Consider the following 20,731-nt stretch of genomic DNA (forward strand, 5'->3'; position numbering starts at 1 on the left):
TTAATTTTTTCAGTTCTTGCCATGGAGGGTTGATGGGTTAATTAGAGGAGAAGACCGTGAAGTTTGAGAGGATATAAATAGAAGCACTGAGAACTTTCCAGAACCCGTGTGTCTGCTGTGCTGAGTCTGTTGCAGGGACAGGAGAGGCTGTGAGGACCGAGTGTGGTCAGGCCTGTGCCCAGTCGGTGCTCATTGCTGAGACCAGCTCGGCAATGGGGGTGCAGGAGAGGAAGTCACTGCAGGACTTGAGAGAAACACATAAGACACAACGTAGAGGAAAGTTGGGCACAGGAGACTCCCAGCCTCTAGGACTGAGAGCCCAGATCTCTGCAGCCTCATCGTATTTATTCATGTCTTTCCTCATCAAGATTAGCAGAGCCTGGGCCAAATTAGCAGAGCATGGATTCGGGTGCAGAGAAGGAGGATTAACTAACACCTTTCAGGTGTGCAGGAAAAGGCCATATAGATCAGCTGCTTCCATGAAACAATCCTATCAGTGCTGCCGGGCAGTACTGTGCACACGTGTGTGTGACACATAGCGTGAAGAAATTATTCATAGGAGCACAGTGTATAAACCTGGGTATAACAAATGCTCAGAGGCTGCACAGGACAGGAAGTGTGGTCTGTTCACATAACAGAATCCTCCGTGGCCATGAGAGTGAACACACTACAACCTCACAGCCACAGGGATGAGACCCAGGACACAACGCTGAGTGAGAGCCAGGTGCCCAGGGGCGTCCACTGTACTGTTCCATTCTATCACACCTGACGGGACTCCCTGTGCTGTGAGACCTCAAGATGGTGGTCACTGGGGTGGGGGGGGGAGATTATGACTGAATAATAATGAAGAGGGCTTCCCGGGTGCTGGGAATGTTCTGTGAGTGTTGTTTGTCCCAACGCTCACTCTGTGAAAATCCACTGTGCACGTATGATCTGTCCACCTGTCTCTGTGGGTGTCGTCCTTCATGTCCTTCATGAGAGTATACTTTTCTGGAGTTTTCAAAGAATTCTCTTTAACCCACATAGAGTTATCCTACTGAAAGCTTTTAGAAATGCTGGGATTTAAAACTCCAGAGTAAGTTCCTGTGATTCAGACCCAGGAGGAGAAGGCAGAGCAGGACCAGGGGGCCTGGGAGCTGACGCTGCACAGCTCGGGAAGGGCTGTCAGCCAGGACGGGGTCAGTCCTGAACAGACCCGGGAGGGGAGTGTGAAAGGCGCCCCTGAGTAGGGCACAGTGACTCATGGACAGGGGCTACCGGGTGGGCGGGCCAGTCAGGAACGTGAGGAAAACTGACCCGGAACACGGAGAGGTGGGGGAGAGCTGTGCTCAGGGCCCCTTGCCGTGGGCGGAGTGGGTGGAGGTCCCGGTGTGCATGTGGAGGCAGCGAAGGGTGCCCATGTGGAGGGGCTGCTTGTCCGGGGTGGGGGAGGCCGTGATGGATGGGGTCACGTGGTCCCTCCTGGCACCCCAGGGCTGCTCGTGTTAATCCTCATCGCTGCGCCTCCAGGGCGGTTCCTCCTGTGGGAGCCAGTAATGCACCAGCTTCATCATGAAGGGGCAGTTTCTCCTGTGCACCAGGGGACGGCAGTGGTGTTCCCGGCGTGGGCTCTGGTTGTCCAGCGCATTGATATGTCACTGGCCCTGGAACGGCTTGCAGACCTTTGCTTAACCGGCTAGTGGAGAGGTGGGCTCTCTGTGGAGATGTGCCCCCCACGAGATCAGGGGGGATGTCTGTGCCCCCACACTCCTGGGCCGGGGAGCGACTCAGTGCACCAAGCCGGCCATGGGGCTGGTGGTGACGGTGTGGCCTGGGGCCGGTCCTGCTACGGCTTCTGCTGCTGACAGGGCCTGGTCCCCTGCGCTCACTGTATCCGCCCTCAGCCCCGCCCCACAGCTAGGACCAGAACCCGAGTGGTGTCCTCTCCCTGCCCTGACGTTGTCATAACCCACAACCACACCCCGCGGGTGTCACGTGAACACTGCTACTCACAGCTGGCTCTGGTCACCTGGCCAGAACCCGGACACTGGCTGAGGCTGCTTAGCGGCCAGAAAAGCTGCCTCCTGCTGCTGCTCCCAGCCCAGGGGCCCTTTCCGCAGGGGGGCATAGAGGGTCCACACCATGTGAGCCAAACGGGGAGTGAAGACCCTCCCATAACCTAACAAACCTAAACACTCCTGCTACTGCTCCGCCTGCTGTGGCCACAGAGAGGCCGGTGCTTATTCTGTGACCGCGGCCGGCATCACCTGTGTCTTACCCGACCACACAGCCCCGAGAATGTGACAGAGAAGCCGGTCCCCACACTGTGCTCACTGACCCCCATCCCTGCTGTCAGAGGGGGGTCAGCAAAGAGGGAGCTGCTCCCTCCAGGGCGGGAAGACAGCCAGACGTGAGCACGACACCACTGATGTAACGACACAACAGCACTTCTGCCTGGACCAGGGGACACAGCAGCTGTCACGAGCCTGTGGCAGAGAGTAGGGTCATGCAGATGCCCCACGGGCAGCACAGTGAAGGTCCATTGTTGTCCCTCCCAAGTAACAGCAGATGGGTCTCGACTCTCTTCAGTAATAGCTACAGAGAAGAAGGCACCAGCCAGGTCGAGACCAGAGTGACACATCCCAGGCTGGTGACTGAGAGCGTCTAGCAAGTCTGTGATGTTGGGGACAGCTGTTTGCAAGGGGGTCACTACTCCGACAGAGAGGCTTTGGGGGTGCGGCATCACCCAGGGGCCACTATGCCCCCCCCCAGCAGAGAGGACATCAGTGCGTGTGTCTGTTGGGCACCATGCTGCCCAGTGGTCTGGAATGACTTTGGAAGGACAGGGTCCTGATAGAGGGGTCAGGGAGATGTTCTAGGTGCACAATATAATGATTTCATATTTATATATATATAGTAAAGTGATCACTATAATACACCTAGTCAGCATTCATCACCATTCACAGTTACAATTTTTTTTCCTGTGATAAGAACTTCTGAAACTTACTCCTTAGCAACACCTGACACTGATATAATGTTCTGTTCAATTATACCTCAAAACAAAAGACAAACACAACAGCAAAAAAACGCAGAAGACAAACATTTCCACATCAGCGACGGGAAAGGGGACAGCATGGTCACTCTGCATGTCTGGGACCCCGGGGTCGTGCTGTGCAGCCCGTGGAGGTCCCTCCGCAGGACAGGCGGGACCCCGTCCCCCGACCAGGGATGGTGAGTGGAGCGGAGGAGGCAGTGAGGACAAGCACCCCCATGTCCAGAGCTCCCACATCCGCACATCAGGACAGGGTCAGAGAGGGAGTGAGAATCAGGAGACAGAGAGAGCCTCCTCTTTGAGGGGACCCTTATGTAGAATGGAGTATTATGACGTCCAGGTTCCTGTCTCCAATCCTCACAGCACCTCTGACTCGTGGTTCCTGTTCACCCCAAGGTCACACAGAAGAGAAGAGTGAAGACTTCAAGTCAGACTTCCCCAAGTGAACCCAATACTCATTCCTGCTCCCACACTTTGCTCTGGGCCTGGTGGCTGGTGGGAGAGACAGGATGTTAACCCACAACTGGGACTCAGACACGAGTAAACAGCTAACACCTGGGGATCTCCACAGGTGATGTGGATACTCCTAAGAGAAAAAGGGGAATAAGTGAAGCCTGGAAGGTTGGGGACAAGAACAGCAGTGGTTGAAGGACAGGTGACACTGTGTTTGTCCCCTGCTGGTCCCACCCCCTCAGATGTCTCTGTACACAGGAAGAGGGCTGTGGTGTCAGGGACAACACTGAGTCACTGAGGGCTCCACACCTGCACTATAGACACAGTCCTGCACACAGGGGTCTGGGGGAGACGGGTCTGTCCTGCTGCCTGGAGGGGAGGGCCCGGAGGTCAGACTGCAGAGGGGTCAGGATTCTGGGGGGAGGACGGGAGGGCATCTGAGGGGTGAGCAGTGGCCCGGAGACGCTGTGAGGAGCACGTGGGAGTGAGTCACCCCACAGTGAGCACCGGGCTCCTGGGTCCCTGCACCCCAACGTCCTCTAGACCTGCCTCCGGGCAGGGTCACAGAGTGCAGTCTCTCAGCCTCATTCCGGGCCCAGGACATGTGCTCCCAGGGACTGAGGGTGGAGAGACTGGGAAAGACCCCAGAGTCACAAAGAGGCCAGCAGCCACCTCTTGCTCCAACACACACAGGTATTTACTGGTCTCTGGAGTTCTCGGGCAGGACGCTATGCAGGGAGGAGTCCCAGAGGGGACCGGGCCTTAGAGACCAGCAGGGGACCACACTTCACATTTCAGCCTTTATTGAGTACGTTCCACGCGTGAGGCATTTGCAGCTTGTTAAGTGTGAGTGAGATCACAGACAAGCAGGGACTGGAGAGGTCTCTGGGGACATCCGTCCCTGGAGGTGAGCACAGAGACTCAAAGGGACGTGAGCTTTAAAGTGGACCTGCCCCTGGAGTCTCCCCTGCGTCCTCCTCTGTCACAGAGAGCCTGTCACCTGCAGTAGGACAAGCGGTGGGGTTAGGACTCCCCGTGTGGCACGGGCCCTCTGTCCCTGTCCACCGTCCTTCCCTGTCCCCCCCACAGAGCCCGAGGGAGACGGGGTCCTCCCGGCAGGTGTGGAGGAGCCGTGCGGGGTCCGGGTGCCCTAAAGAGACAAACATTCTCTCTGCCCAGCTCTCCACTGCCCACAGGCTCTGACACTCCAGAGACAGGGGCCCCGCAGTGAGGTGAGGACATGGACGGAGGGGGGTGGGCACTGTGAGAAGCTGCTCTTTAAGGGGCTCCCACAGCCACTGAGCACAGGGACCAGGGGCACTCGTCTCAGTCCACAGCGTGTGCACATCTAACACTACTGTCCACTTCCTCCTTCCAGGAAGGTCCGCTCCTTGGCTGATGTGATGAATATTTATTCTAACTCTCTGCCTCTCTGCTTCTCCTGAGTCCCTCCCACCCTCTCCTTCTCAGCCTTTATCCAGTGAGACCGAGATCAGCGGTGCTGGGCCCTGGCCGGGCGGCTCAGTGGTTAAGCATCGTCCCCACGCGCCCAGGTCACGGGTTCATTCCCAGTCAGGGTGTGTTCAAAAAGCAACCCATGGCCTGACCTGTGCTGGCGCAGTAGACAGAGCCCTGACCTGGAACACTGAGGTCGCCGGTTCAAGGCCCTGGGCTTGCCTGGTCTAGTCACATAGGAGAAGCAACTACTCTCACTTCTCCCCCCTTCTCTCTCTCTCCTCTCTCTAAAAGTCAATGAATAAACAGTTGAAAAAGAAAAGCAATCAATGAGTGCACAGCTAAATGGAGCAATGAGTTTATAGTTTTTTCTTTTTCAAATCAATGCAAAAAACTTAAAAATCTATCATTTTAGCTGAAAATTCTAACACATCCTCAAAACATAGAGCTGAAGCAAAGAAAATAAGCAGGAAGTGTGATCAGTGGCGACACCCTCACCAGCAGCACAGTGAGTCAGCACTCAGGAGTAACACCTGGGACCCCCGACTGCTGCCCTTCAAGCCCCCCCACCCTGGGCGGGGAGAAGGATCTGAGCCCGCCTCCAGTGTCCTTGCTGGTCACTCGCAGATAAAAGCCTTTTCTTCCCCCAAACCCGGAGCCTCAGCACTGGCTTCCCCGGGCCCCGGGCAGCAGGCCCTTGTCCAGTCACACGTCCCCACCCAGAGCACGCCACCTCCTCTGTCCACTGCGTCCCTGACTCCCCACATCTGGATGACTCACAGGGGCGCCTGCACCCAGGGATGCTGTTGGGTCGCCTGGTCGTCAGGATGATGGTGCCAGCGATGACTCCCGTCAGGCCCAGCACCAGGCCCAGGACACAGACCAGGGTCTCCGTCATCTCAGGCACCTGGGTCGTCTCCGGGGCCTCTGGGGCACAGAGGAAGGGTGACATCAGAGGTACAGGGGATGGGAGCTGGCCTCAGGTGTGGGGCATTGAGAGTTATATATAACCCAGCCCGGGCTGTGGTGGCGCTCGGATAGAGCATTGATCTGAAACACTGAGCTCACCAGTACAGAATCCAAGGTCATCAGGTTGAGCCTGAAATCACTGGCTCATTCCTGGGGTCACAGGTTCAATCCCTGCACAAGACATGTGTGAGGAGCAATCAATGGGTGCACGACTCAGTGGAGCAACAAGTTGATGCTTCTCTCTCTCTCTTTCCCTCTCTCTCTCCCTCCCTCTCCCTCGTCTTCTCTCTCAGAAAAAGTAGAGTTAGAAACCATGAGAGGGTGAAGTCTGGATAAAGTGACAACAGACCACAGGACTAAGGACAGCAGGTGGCGAGGAGAGATGGGGCTGGAAACAAAGAGGGTGCCAGGGTGGGGGCACAGGGGGCTGCGTACCCCAGAGCCGCAGGAGCGGCCCGGCCAGGCCCCAGTGCTCCACCCGGCAGCCGTAGACATCATCTGCTGAGGGCACGACGGTCAGGCAGTGAAACCTCTGGAATCTGAACTCCGTGCTGGGCAGGAAGATGGTCTCGGCCATGCCTTCCGTTACCGGCTGTCCATTGCGCAGCCAGGTGACCCTGAGCACAGGCGGGAAGAACTTGTCCACATGGCAGATGAGGGTGTTGGGCTGGCCCAGGTCCACGGACTCCTTGGGGAACACAGTCACCTCGGGGGGCTCTGAGTGGGACAGGGCCTGGTGAGTCTACAGCCTTCTGCTGCATCCCAAAGGTCCCCTAAGCCCCAATATTCTCCAGATGAGGGGACACCTCTCTCAGGCCTACGCTTTGCCTCCCCACCTGGCTCCCAGGTCACAGTCACAGCGTCTCACACTCCTGACCTGGCTCCGTCAGCCCAACCTCTTTCTTGAATAAGAAAAAAATGCAGGGCCTGGCTGGTTGGCTTGGTGGTGGAGCGTCAGCCTGATGTTTGGATGTTCTGATTTCCATTTCTAGTCAGAGCCACACACAGGAGAAGTACCCAAAGGCTTCTCTATCCCTCCCCCTTCTCTCTGTCTCTCTGTCTCTCTTTCTGTCTCTCTCCACCTCCCGCAGCCATGGCTCGATTACAGCAAGTTGGCCCCAGGCATTGAGGATGGTTCTATGGCCTCTGCCTCAGGTGCAAAGAAGAGCTCAGTTTCTGAGTAACTAAGCAATTAGGAGATGAGCAGAGCATCGTCCCTAGTGGGCTTCCCAGGTGGATCCCAGTTGGGGTGCATGCAGAAGTCTGTCTCTGCCTCCCCTCCTCTCAGTGAATTAAAAAAACAAAAACAAAAGACCCTCCTCTGGTGGCCTGAGTGCCCTGTTTTGTAGATGGGATACTTATCCATTGATGGTGGGACTCATCACGAGTGGGCATCTGGGTCCCCCCTTCTCCGTGCAGACAGAAGCTCTTCCTGTCACCTTCATCCCCACCCCACAGCTGGACTGTAGAGCAACAAGCAAGGGTCCGCGGTACCGTTTGTGGCCCTGGTGCGATTGGACCGTTGGATCAGGGTGTCCAAGTTTTTTCTCGCCATGACGATGTCCGCAATCCCCCTGCGCGCGTCGTAGTCGAAGGCGTAGATGAACTCCGGCAGATGCCAGACGGTCTCCTTCTTGTCCAGGTCCACGTAGAACTGCTCGTCCCCGTCGAATTCGAACATGTGCTCCCCGGAGGGGCTGCGCGTCTGCACGAACTCGGCGTACGTCGTCACGTGATCTGCTGCGTGACGTGCAGGGAGGGAGGGGGAGGACGGTGGACAAGCAGGGGAAGAAAATGAAACAGAAAAAGCAAGGGGACAAAGGAGGGTTATTGGGGACACGAAGGGATGACCCAGAACACGAGGAAGGCGGAATGAAAGACAGGAACAGGAGCGGAAAAGAATAGGGAACTCACTTCTTGAAAAGTCAGTTGGTTCTCTTATAGCTGAAGACCTAAGCATTATTGCCCCAGGACAATAATAATAATAATATTGAACACATTAATCAGATAATATTTACTGAGGACAGACCACGTGCTCAACTTACTCACTGACCCCTCCCTCCCTCCCACAAGGGGGCGCAGTAACTTGAACACAGGGCACCCACCACAGAGGCCAGGTCACTGGCCCAAGGTGACAAGTCCAGGCAGAAGCAATACTGAACTGTCCTCCCCACCACACCCAGTCACTCACAGGACCAGACAGACAGTTAGGGATAGAGCCACAGACAGGGAACGGGAAAGGGGAATAAAACTGTTCAGAGTGCAACTGTTTCCAGTAGTGAAAGAGACGGAAAGACCTCAGTCTCGGTGCCTCTTGTAGACGTCACATGACTCTCTTCAGTTCATAATGACGCTGGGCTACATGAGTGTGCACAAAACACCTTTAAACACATTCAATTTAAGAGGATTAATAGTCACAGAACATTTACCAATTTTCTTGTTGAATTTATCCTTTCAAATGTAGTTTCCATTGGAAATAAACACTGTTGCATTTAAAACACCTCTGCGAGAGTATCTTGTCTTAACTGCTGTGTAAGCAGCAAACTAGGGCGACAACAAAGAAACTCACTGGTATTGCAGTAAAACAATAAACGTGACAGCTTGGGGCTGAGACAGGAGAGAGTCTCAGGGGAGATGACACCGCAGGCTCCAGGGTCTCACTCCGTAATTAAAGATTCCCCTTCACCCCAACCCGTGGAAAACAGCTCTGTCCTTAGACACCTGTAGGGACAGGGTTCCTTGTCACACAGGCGGCTCGGGGTCCTCTGACTGTAGTGGCTGGAGAAGCACTGCCCTACACAGAAGAGAGAGAGGAACAGTGCAGACGGAGCTACACGGATATGGTTTGTTCACTAGGATTTCTCATTTCCATCATCTTCACAAATTCTTAAAACTAAAGTTCTGTGCACTTTGAAGCAAACAGGTTAATTTTTATTCAGTCAAAAAAATAAAATAAACCAATTGTGAAGCTCACGCTCCAGGGACTAAGGACATAACTCCGAGGACGTGGTCCTTGTCCCAAGCTGCTTGGAACCCACAGAACGAGAAAGACACGGAGAGATGACGCCCGTGTGCACCGCGTGTGCGCATGCGCAGGGGCACCCGGGATACACAGATGCCGATGGGCAGAGGAAGCAGCGCAGTGACCTCAGCGAGATGGGAGCAGTGACGTCAGGGAGATGGAAGCAGTGACGTCAAAGAGAGAGTAGCTCCCAGGGCTGAGGGCTCCTGGGGTTAGGGAGGCAGAGACGCAGGGACGTGTTCGGGCCAGCAGGAAACGTGGGCTCAGAACTGGGGAGGCGTGGAGGTGCCTGGAGACATGAAGTCCTTGGTGGGATGGAGCTAATGGCGTGGGGACTGCGGCCACCTGCCCTGTGTGCTGGGCCCGTGTGGGGACTTGTAAAGCCAGTAGCCACGGCCACCATCACAGCCACCTGGCCCATGCAGGTTCGCATTAGATTCGGACAGACGGTAATGAAACAACAGAGCCAAGAACTGGTGGGCCATCACCTTTAATCCTAGCTTGCAAGTAAAATCCCAGTGGGCAAGTAAAAACACACACTGGGCTCCAAAACCCACTCATTCAGTGCTCACAAAGCTACTGACTTATCCGAGTTTCCGAGAATCAAAGGTTTCTAGCTCACCAGCCTTATTCACCTCTGTTCCCATCTCCTTCTCTGCACAAACTCTGCACAAACTGGCTCTCCTTTAGCATCCTGCCATCTTGGATGCTTCTTCTCTCCTCCACATGACCTTTACCTGCTATCCTTTCTCTGCTCTCTGCTCTAATGCTAATCTCAGGAACAGAGAGAGCAAGCTCCCGGTCTGCCCCCATTTTATAGTGTAGAAATCAAAACCTTTAATCCAATATACAAATAAGAAAGTGATACAAAGTCACTTATCTGAGCCATAATGGGATTCCTCATGAGAGTGCACCACCCTACATCATGGAATCAGTCAAGGGTGTGGGGAAAAGCTTAGTCTTAAAACTAAGCCTCAGGCTATAACGACCTGGCCTCTTACAGCCTGTCCCCCACACCCAATACAAACTATAAGCGAGCAAACATATATATCATATTTACGAACTTTTCCCCACGCCATTGACAGTTGCATGGTGGGTGGTGGAGCACTCTTATGAGGATTCCCTGTATGCTTCAGATGAGTGAACTTGTATCAAAGACTTCCTTATTTGCATATGGCATAAAGGCTTTAACTCTCTACACTATATAATATAGCAGACTGGGGCTCTCGCTCTCTCTGTTCTTGTCATCAACTTGACGAGGCCTCCCGATCCCATTCTATTTCTCTTTAAGTTTATTTTCTTCATTCCGTATCGTTCTCCCTCAGGACCTGGAATTACTAGTCGTGTTGGTTCACGGCAAGAGACAGAGAGAGAGAGAGAGAGAGAGAGCCTGTCCTGAAGGGAATGCAGAACTGAAGCTCTGTCATCAGGGCTGTGACATGAGGCTCATCAGACATTTACTGATCTCTCTGAGCCTCTGTCTTTTAATATCTAAAATGAGAATAAGGGACACCTTCCTGAATAGGTTGTTATGAAAATGCAATGAGAATTTCCACTTGGTAGGTTTTCAATAAACGATGGGTACTACTGTTATTAGAACAAGAGGAAGGAAGGATGACCTCACCAAGAGGGAAAAAGAAGAGAGAAAAAGCTCAGGGTGACACACAGCACCATGAGCTACAAAACCTCCAGTGGTCAGACACCCCCCCATCTCTGGCCCCCTGAGCACTCACCCCCGGTGGCCCCAGCTCCGCAGGGCTCAGCAGGGCAGCCAGGGCGATGGCTGGCAGGATCATGGCTCTGGTCTGGCTCCTTCTGTCTGCAGGGGCATCAGCAGTGGCCACAGTGAGCCAGACAAAGAGCAGAGGGAGGCGGAGCCGGGCAGGGTGGGGCTGCCTCCTGCACTTACTCCCCTCCCTGCTGGGGAGACAGGCAGCCTGATGGGCTCAGCCCCCCAGACACCTGGGAAGGGCGTCTCTGGGGAGAGAAGGGCTGCACCCCCACCCGGGAGAGGAGGTGGGAGCACTATCAGCACCGCCTGTGGGACTGGGGAGAAGAGGAGGAACCCCGAAAGGAGAGACTGTGACCACCTTCCTGTTCATGGGGGTGCTGGGAATGGTGTCCTTGATGTTGAACCTCAAATATTTTTTATTTGTAGTGACCTTTCTGAATGGATAATCATCTGTATAATTTCATGTCGATTCTTAGTATCACATAGGAATGCTATGGATTGTTATCAAATACCAAAGTATTTATTATATTATAGCTTGATAATTTTAGAGGAATTCTTTGATGTTTCTAGACATGGAAACAGAAGGCAAATATTTCATTGTTTTATTTTTAGTTATTACTCTTTTAATTTTTTTCTATACAAGAATACGATAATATAAGGCACATTTATTTCAATCTTACTTTTAAGAACAATTTCTGTAATATTTCTATGTTAGTCTAATAGTAGATCTCTATCATCTCTGGTTTTAATCTGTAGTAAAGGGCGGTGGGACTACCATGAGCTTGTATTGTTAAAAGAATAGAAATTATATTGTTGGATTAAATAGTGTGTTGTATTGAATAAAGAGTTTTTGGTGTTCTGAACTAGCCTTGCACTATCATGATTAACATTCTTGATACCTCATTACCTGCAAGGCTCTGTCTAAATCTTCAGAACACTGAGTATCACCCTGATTAGTTTTCCCAGTAACCAGCGACGAAGGCTCCACAAGGATCTCCGTTGTCCGTGAGAGGAAACCAAGTCACAGGCAGTTAAATAACTGTCCCCGCTCAGAAGTCAGGGAGCCGCAGAGAAGGCCGCACAGCCCGGAACTCTCCCTCTGACTCGTGTCCGACCGCGTTACTACACACACCCCGGTTCCCATAGAAACCCACGTTAATAATTGTATATGTCTTCATTCAATGCACCATAATTTCAAACTTGTTGAAAGTTATATTCTTTGGTCATTTTCTAGCTTAAGTTTGTGTTCAGAGGGAGTATATTTACTTTATATGAGGAAGTATCTGCACGTTTATTTGTTGGGCATCATTTGACATTTAAAAGTTACCCCCAAATGTATTGAATTGTAAGAAAAGGACGGTCCCGGATAACAGCATCAGTCTATCCAGCTCCCAGGCCTCTAGATACTGGGACACTTCCTACAGATGCCCCCACGTCACCTCACAGAATTACAGAGAAGGCAGGTGCCACCGTCCCCATCTCACAGACGAAGACACCGTGGCCCAGAAAGGACCAGGAACTTGCCCAGAGCTGCGCACTCACTTCCTGCCTCTCTGGTATCAGAACGCAGAGACCCTGTTCCCACCTTTGTGCCTCTGAGCGCAGACAGGACCCTGAGAGCAGGAGACGCCTGACACTCTGCACAGCTGCCCCACGCCCAGGACGACGCCAGAAACCGCGGTGGTGGGGGAGGGCGGTCTAATCCCTGAACCTCGCTGCTGAGACTCACTCTGCCCCGGACACGTCTGTGCATGCAAGGGCAGCATGCGCCAGGGACGGGTGACACGCCTGGTGTCTGCACCAGAGGAAGGAACACGTGACACGCAACCCTCACGACCACACCATTGCTCAGCTGAGGATCCCTTCCTCACTCTGTCCCCAGTGAGAGTCACACCTTGAAGGACCACAGGCTTCACACCAGCCCCCTGCCTGGGGCGTGGCGGTTCCCCGGACTGGTTCCTTATTTCGGGATCCGGCCACACCCCGGGGACGGTGGGGCTGTGCTGGCTCCCTGTGTCTCATACTTCAGGAGGGAGACTCGCTCCGTGAGGGCGGCTCTGACTGCAGCTACCAGCCCCCGGCCATTCTCGACTCCAGGATGGTGGCCCCGCAGGTCCACGGTGCACCCTGGACGGCAGCCCTGATGGTGTCCTTGGCGATGCTGAGCTGCCCTGTGGCTCAGGGCGCAGACCCCCCAGGTGAGTGCGGAGCTGCAGCTCTCGGAGAGCCTGGACCAGGGAATGACCCTCAGGCTTTCCCACGAGGGCCCTGTCCACAGACAGGCTTTCAGGATGTGACATCATCCAGGGGCCTCTGTTCCCACCAGGACAGAAGGAGGTCAGCGTGTGTGCATCTGTTGGGCACAATGGTCCCTGGTGGTCTGCAATGATTTTGGAGGGATGAGGGTGTCACAGTGGGGACATCAAGATGACATTTCAGCATGAAGGACAGGAAAGGGGACGCATGGTGACACTGCAGTGTCCGGGACCCCAGGGTCATGCGGTGCAGCCCGAGCTCCAGGTGGAGGTCCCTCCCCAGAGCAGGCGGGACCCGGTCCCCTGAGCAGTGACGGCCAGAGGGGGGCAGGAGGGCAGTGAGGACAAGCGGGGGTTCAGGCCGACAGGACCCTGTTTCTATGGGAACCGGGGTGTGTGCAGCTGACGGTCATCACGGTCATCACGTGGGAACCAGCTCAGCGCACACCGGGACGGGGCCAGGGAGGAAGTGAGAACCAGGAAACAGCTCTTAGCTCCGGTTCCCCCGCAGCCCACGCGGGACAGAGGGGACAGAACGGTGGAGGCCTTCACGGTCACTCCCCCGACCTCCGTCCCCACCCCTGACGCCAGCGCCACGTTCCCCTGAGAACCAGGGGCTCTCGGGCTCCTCCCCGATGTCCAGGGGTGACAGGATTTGAAATCCCCAAATTCATCTGCTCAGTCTCCACCCCACTGTCCCCATGGCTCAGGGAGAGGGGAGAAGAGGCCTCTGACACTTGTCACTCAGGGGGGCAGGGCGCTGCACCAGGGCAGCTGGGCTGGGGAGCCGGTGCCTGCAGGTGAGAGGGGACACGGGGGAGCCCGAGTCTCAGAGGACAGGACAGGCTGTGGGAGAGGTCGGTGACATGGAATGGACAGTGTCCAGCAGGTGAGAGGGGACACGGGGGAGCCCGAGTCTCAGAGGGCAGGACAGGCTGCGGGAGAGGTCGGTGACATGGACAGTGTCCAGCAGGTGAGAGGGGACACGGGGGAGCCCGAGTCTCAGAGGGCAGGACAGGCTGTGGGAGAGGTCGGTGACATGGAATGGACAGTGTCCAGCAGGTGAGAGGGGACACGGGGGAGCCCGAGTCTCAGAGGGCAGGACAGGCTGTGGGAGAGGTCGGTGACATGGACAGTGTCCAGCAGGTGAGAGGAGGTGGGGGAGGAGCCCGAGTCTCAGAGGGCAGGACAGGCTGTGGGAGAGGTCAGTGACATGGACAGTGTCCAGCAGGTGAGAGGGGACACAGGGGAGCCCGAGTCTCAGAGGACAGGACAGGCTGTGGGAGAGGTCGGTGACATGGACAGTGTCCAGCAGGTGAGAGGAGGTGGGGGAGGAGCCCAGGAGACGCTCTTCTGGGGGAGGGGCCATGGTGGGCGTGGTTATGACGTCATTGAAATCAGACATGGGGCGCCTTTGGGGTGAACTGGACATCACGCTGAGGCCACGTGGGACTTTAAGTCAAGGGATGAAGTGCAGGGGGCAGAGCTGAGGCAGAAGAAGGTGAGTGGACCCAGAATGAATCCAGGTTGGCCGTGAAGGCAGCCAGAGTCACTGTCACAGGGGACAGGAGGGACCAGAGGGAAAATAACAGTTTGTTATCTGAAGGGAAGTGGTGAGCGAGGAGGAGAGTGAGCCCAGATGACTCAATGTTCTCAGCCAGAGGACGGGACAGTAAAAACATCGGTCACCAGGGGCAGGGGACACCGTAGTGAGGGCGGAGGCACGGGCTCCGTCAGCATGGGTGGTGCAGGGGCTCCTGTGGGGTGTGAGCTGGGGGACCAGTGCCCGTGTGGACGAGACCTATAGAACTCAGACATGAGGATGGGATGGAGAGACACCCGTGTGAGGGACAGCCATGGTCGATGGTTAAGGACTGATGTGAGTGACACATTGCGGTGGAGAAAGTCAGGCGCGGGTCAGGAACACGGTGTGAGGACACGGCCACAGTGAGGGGGTGGGCAGAGCCCGGGGCACAGCAGACACTGGCCTTTGTCAGGCGGTTTGGGGACAGTGCGGGGCGGGGAGAGCGCACTTCACTGTGTGAGTTTGGGGAGGGAGAGGAGGGGGAGGGGACCCGGCAGACGTGCACGCTCTCCATGAGCTGGAAAGTGACCACACCTGAGCGGGGGCGGTGGCAGGCAGGGATGTTCTGTTGAAGGAGTGTCATCACTCTGTGTCCTCCCTCCAGCTTCATGGATGGAAGCCTGGCTGTGGTCACAGCCATTGTCAACGGACCCTTACTTTGTTGTACGTCCAATGTCATGTCTTACCTTCTCGGACTCAGTTAACCCATCGGTGTTGTCAGGGAACATCACTGTCCCCATGTTAGTACGAGGACACTGTATCTCACTGAGGACACACAGTGAGTACGTCACTGAGCTAGAAGAGGAGCGAGGTCCCTCTCCCAAGTCCACGACCTCAAACGTCACAGTCACTTCCCCGGATGCTCTGCGTGGGAAGAGGCAGCCCCTTCTCTCCCCGTTCTGAAGACTCAGCCTTATAATCCCTCTCTTTTTCTAATTCCCAGCTACGCCCTCCTCACTGTTGTCATAGAAACATCCACCCTTCCCCTCACTCCCTCCAGACCTCCCCACTGCAGGAGCAGACCACATCTGTTCCCTGTGGGAAATCCCGCAGCCCCTGGGCACAGACAGCTATCAGCACCGCTGCCCCCTGTCCTGTCCCTGTGCCCTCAGCCCCCACTCTCCTCTCTCCCGCTGCCCCTCCTGGGCTCCGGGCACTTCCTCCAGAGCGCTCCTGCCCTCTGCTCCTCTGACCCCAGATGAAAGCCGCTCCCTACACCCCTGCCTCTGCCTCCAATCCCAGCACATTAGACACGCCCCCTGGGCTCCTGCACCTGCTGGTCCCTCCCAGAGCCCCTGTCACTGCGGCCACACTGTGCCCCTCTGAGCAGGGCTCTGCATTACTAATGCGGGAACGGGCTTCAGACTCTGTAGTTAAACCCTCATTCACTCGGTGAGAAATCCTCGGGTCAGGGAGGTTCTGTGACTTACCCAAGATCCTGTGATCGGGTGCAGGAAAACGGTATTTTCTACTTTAACCTAAAAGGCGACAGACGTAAAGCAAAATACCCCAACACACACAGTAACGCGCAATGCTGTGCTGATTTGTTGGTTTATGAGACTGACAAGGAGATCGCAGGTGCAGGGAGAGACAGGCCAACACCGAGAACACGGCCCGGGCCCAGCGCTCTGGACAAGGGCGCAGCGACCCCTGGTGGTTCCGTGAGGAACACCCCGCGGGAAGGAAGACGGGGACCCAGGAGAAAAGGCCAAGGCAGGAAATGCGTGGCCCTGGTTATGGCCACCGGACACACAGTGGAGGGTCCCCACAGAAACGTGGGCAGCGTGCGGGTGGTCGTGGGGCCCCTGGGCTCAGCCCCGCAGGTCTCTCCCACCCCCACAGGTGTCCGTGTACCAGCGGAGGAGCGACTGCTATGAGCGCAACGGGACGGACGCACCGCTTCCTGGAGCGCTACGTTTACAACAGGGACGTGTTCGTCCAGTTTGACAGCGCCGTGGGGGCGTTCGTGGCTGTGACCGAGCTCGGGCGCATCACCGCCAAGAACTGGAACGTGCAGGGCGAGTTCCTGGCGCTGAGGAGGCGCGCGCTGGACACGGTGTGCAGACACAACTACAGCTGGACAGGGGGTTCACCCTGCAGCGCAGAGGTGAGGGGCGGACAGAGGAGAGCCGGGGGGGGGGGGGCGTGGGCCGCGGAGGGGAGGGGTCTCTTCCCATCTCCACGCCCCCCTGTGTCCCAGGCTGGGTGGCCTGAACCCAAACGGCTTCCCTTTGTTTAAGGGCCCCACAGCGGGGACAGTCTGGACCCCTGCTAATCCGACAGGGGGGAGCTGACGACACGGGGTGTGTGGATCTTGCTGCTGTTTTATACAGAAGCCAGAGGAGGTCCGGGTTAAATGCAGAACAGACCCAGGGCTTCATTTCAGCTCTGTCTAATGCAGAGGTCAGGCCGGCAGGTCAAGGGAATGCCACTAACTGAATACATTCTGATTACAATACAATATTTGGAAGGATTGGGCATCTTTTTGAAAGAGACCAAAATATGTAAATCTAGGCAGTTTCACAGCTGGTTCAACATTTCTTTTGAAGAACATCAGTAACTACGTCACATCTCTGTCAAAAGAGTTACAGCACCAGCTGTGACCCTCCCCCATTCCTGTCTGGTCTTTGTTCTGTGTGACAAGGTTGTTCTTGGGACATTAGAGCGTCTTATTCTGTTTCTCCTCCAATGTTCCCCATTTTCTGCCTCAAAATCGCCTCATAGATGAGATATTTGTCTTCAACACCCCGAAGTCAATGGGCAAGGAAATTGCTGAATGCTCTGTGTTAACTCTCAGTCGTCATAACAAGATCCTTTGTCCCACTCCCAGTCCAGCCTAAAGTGACCGTGTCCCCCTCCAAGAAAGGGTCCCTGCAGCACCCCAACCTGCTAGTCTGCCACATGACAGATTTCTACCCAGGCCACATTCAGGTCCGCTGGTTCCTGAACGGACAGGAGGAGACAGCTGGGGTCGTGTCCACCCACCCGATCCATAACGGAGACTGGACCTTCCAGGTCCTGGTGATGCTGGAAGTGACTCCCCAGCAGGGAGACGTCTGCACCTGCCAAGTGGAGCCCCCCAGCTTGGACAGTCCGGTCACCGTGGAGTGGAGAGAGTGACTCCTGATGACCCGCTGGGCTCCAGGCTCTGGGCTCCACTCACTACCCAGCGGGTCTCATCATGGTGTATCCTCACCACGCCCACTCTGAGGTCTAGGCTGGGGACAGCGGGGACCTGGTGACTCTAGCGTGCATTTATCCTCACCCTGGGGATCCTAGAGAATCTCTCCTTGTCAGAACAGCCCAGAAAAGCAATCACCTTCATCACGGGACCTCAGGTGGCCTCTCCCTCTGTCTCTCTTCAGCTTCTTATGCTTAGACTTAATAGTTGACTTTCTTTCATTTTTTCTTTCTTTTTTAATTAAATGAGGGATGGAGAAGCAGAAAGACAGACTACCACACGTGTCCCAGCAGGAATCCAGCCGGCAAGCCCCCATGCCAGCAACCCTCTGCCAGTCTGGAGCCAGTGCTCCGCTGCTCAGCAACTGAGCTATATTAGCACCTGAGGTGAGGCTATGGAGCCACCTTCAGAGCCCAGGACCAACTTTGCTCCATCAATTCAAGCCATGACTGCAGGAGGGGAAGAGAAAGAGAGAGAAATGAGAGGAAGAGGGGTGGAGAAGCAGATGGTCACTTCTGTGTGCCCTGACTGGGAATCAAACCCAGGACTTTCACACACTGGGCTGACACTCTAACACTGAAGCAAACAGCCAGGCATAATAACCCTTGTAAATAAGCATTTCTCTCTTCTGGACGTAACCAGTTGGAGACCCAGAGATTGGGGTGTTTTCCACACTGACCCGCTCCCCACAGTAGTTCCACACCTGACACTGTCACCTCCCTGTCTCTCATGGTCCTCTGGGCCGGGCTCCAGGTGTCGGGCAGGGCCAGGGGCTGCAGCAGGCGGAGGGGAGACTGACCCTGGTCTGTTCTTTCCAGAGGCCCCGTCAGACTCTGCCTGGAGCAAGATGCTGACTGGTCGGGGGCTCCGTACTGGGGCTCCTGGCCCTCATGGGGCAGTCCTGCCCCTCAGAGGCCAGCAAGGTAAGAACCTTCTGGAAAGTGGCTGTGAGTGCCTTCCCAGGGTCTTGGTCTCTAATTCTTCAGTGAGGAGGCTGAGACAGAAACACAACATCACAGAGCGAGTGCGGCCACCTCAGTCGGGTTCTGACCAGGGAGAGCCGTGCAGGGAGGACGGTGCTGGGCGGAGCTCCGGGCCCAGTCACACACCCGAGATGCCCAGCGCTCACCCTGCTCTGCACGGTGTTCTTTAAAGCCTGGGTCAGCTCAAGTCCGCAGGGTGGGCCCTGCTTTAGTTCCCAGCGATGTGGGTGCGGGATGCAGATGTTCTTATAACGTCCCGGATGCTGGTGCTCTGTCCTCCCTCAGCTACTGACCCCTCCTCCCTCACTGTCATTTCAGCATGAGGACCGCAGCCAATAGGGGGGATTTCTGCTCCCTTCTTCCTGCTTGGGGTGCCAGTCATTTCATTGCAACACGAGCTTGGGGACATTTACTGAGGACCCTGAGTTCAGGATCTACCACAGAATGTGTCCTGAGGATGAGAAGGGACCCTCAGAGGTTGTCCCTGTTTTTCAAGTTGAGTCGAGTCAATGACCCCCAACTCTTGGTCCATTTTTATCTTTGGGTGGGAAGAAGCCATGAGCTTTGCCCCATTGCTGAAGGACACCCCGACTCTGTTCCGGGGTTCATCAGACCCACACTCAGCCTCTCCCTACACTCTTGTCCCTCCTGGGGCCCTAGAGGGACAGGAGATGTAGTCGTGAGCGTGGGTGGTCTTTAATTCTTCTTCTTCACAGGGCTGCGGAGCTGATCTCAAACATCGCTGCGACCCTGGAACAAGGATTTCTGATACTTCTGTTGTCCAGCAACTGATCTTCTCCAAAACGGACAGTATGACGGAATTGCACCCCTGACCCCAGTTTCTGGGTCTCTGCATTTTAGCTCAATGTGCTTCCTCTTTCCCAAGTTCTCCAGTCTGTAGAGCGCCCTTTCCTGCGGAGCCTAAACCCCTCAATCCAACATGATGTCCTCCTTTCTCCTTGACAGGAAGGGCATGGTCGTGTGACCCTGTTCCTGCTTATGGGGCTTGGTGACCACTGGGTCCAGTGAGGACCCTGGGGATGTCATTGTCATTTGACACAGGCATGAAGAAATAAACCTCTTGATGGTGATTAATGCTTCTCATTGAATAGAAGGGTGGTCTAAAATCTAGAAACACTGGTGCAATTATTTAATCACATGTTGTAATGTAATATCAGCAAACCATTCATCACAAATGTGCCTGTTTCCCAGGATGAAGACCACCCTGTGCTACATCACTTCCCACAATCATTTGAGCCCACTGGGATCCCAGGTTATTATCCTACCATCTAGTCACCATCCCTCACCCCTCGATGTCCTCTATTCCCTCCTCACTCATCTCCAATTCCATGAGACAGCATTTCAGTCCCTCCTGGCTCCCCCTTGCCTTGTCAGCCTTGCTTGGAAAACTACACAGCCAGGAAATTCTACCTCTGCCCTCCCTGCACCTGCCCCGTGCAGCTACAGAAGGCTGGAGACAACACAGCCACATGGATGCTGTCACATTAACATCATGACCCAGACCAGAAGGGGTCCACACTGCTGCCCACAATCATCCTGTCCCTGCACGGCTCCCTCAGTCTCCCCCATCCTCTGCTCAAACATCCACCCTCCTTCCCCATCTCATTGCTGCCAGTGACCTTGTTTCCTGCTTCACTGAGAAAACTGAACACATTAGAAGACGATTATTACAGATTTCCAACACCGTCTACTTGGAGACGTCACCACAGGTGAGCTGTCCACACTCCCAGCCAGAGCCATCCCTGTGCTGGTGCTCGAGGCCTCATCCCTTCTCGTCTACATAAAGGTGCTGGTCCAGCAGCTCTTCCCTTTTCCTCTCTTCTTATTTTTTCCTCCACTAGGTCACGTGGCAGCATGAGAATGCACACCCAGACCTCAGCCTGAGGGAGCAAAATTGACCAATGACCCCGCTGCTCTGCTCTCAAATCTGCTGCCCCGTTTGCTCTGGTACCTCACTTCTCACAGACTCCTTCTTGTAAAAGACCGAGAACAGCAGGAAAACTGAGGCAGGACCATTGCCCTTCTGAAGACTGACTTAGGCTCC

The 20,731-nt window shown here is 55.1% G+C and overlaps 1 protein-coding gene and 1 pseudogene across 1 annotated transcript; one reads left to right on the forward strand and one right to left on the reverse strand.

Moving 5' to 3' along the window:
- Positions 1 to 4,422: 4,422 nt before the first annotated feature.
- Positions 4,423 to 12,747, reverse strand: LOC136319154 (RLA class II histocompatibility antigen, DP alpha-1 chain-like). The gene is made up of 6 exons (XM_066252553.1): positions 12,734 to 12,747; positions 10,660 to 10,850; positions 7,403 to 7,648; positions 6,344 to 6,625; positions 5,720 to 5,866; positions 4,423 to 4,484 (listed from the first exon to the last, which is right to left on the reverse strand). The coding sequence occupies exons 1-6, from the start codon at positions 12,745 to 12,747 to the stop codon at positions 4,423 to 4,425; spliced, it is 942 nt and encodes a 313-aa protein (XP_066108650.1).
- A 13-nt stretch (positions 12,748 to 12,760) lies between these two features.
- On the forward strand, positions 12,761 to 19,005 carry LOC136319155 (HLA class II histocompatibility antigen, DP beta 1 chain-like; annotated as a pseudogene).
- Positions 19,006 to 20,731: the final 1,726 nt, after the last annotated feature.

This window comes from Saccopteryx bilineata, chromosome 1 (genome assembly GCF_036850765.1).
Source record: "Saccopteryx bilineata isolate mSacBil1 chromosome 1, mSacBil1_pri_phased_curated, whole genome shotgun sequence".
NCBI lineage: Eukaryota > Metazoa > Chordata > Mammalia > Chiroptera > Emballonuridae > Saccopteryx > Saccopteryx bilineata.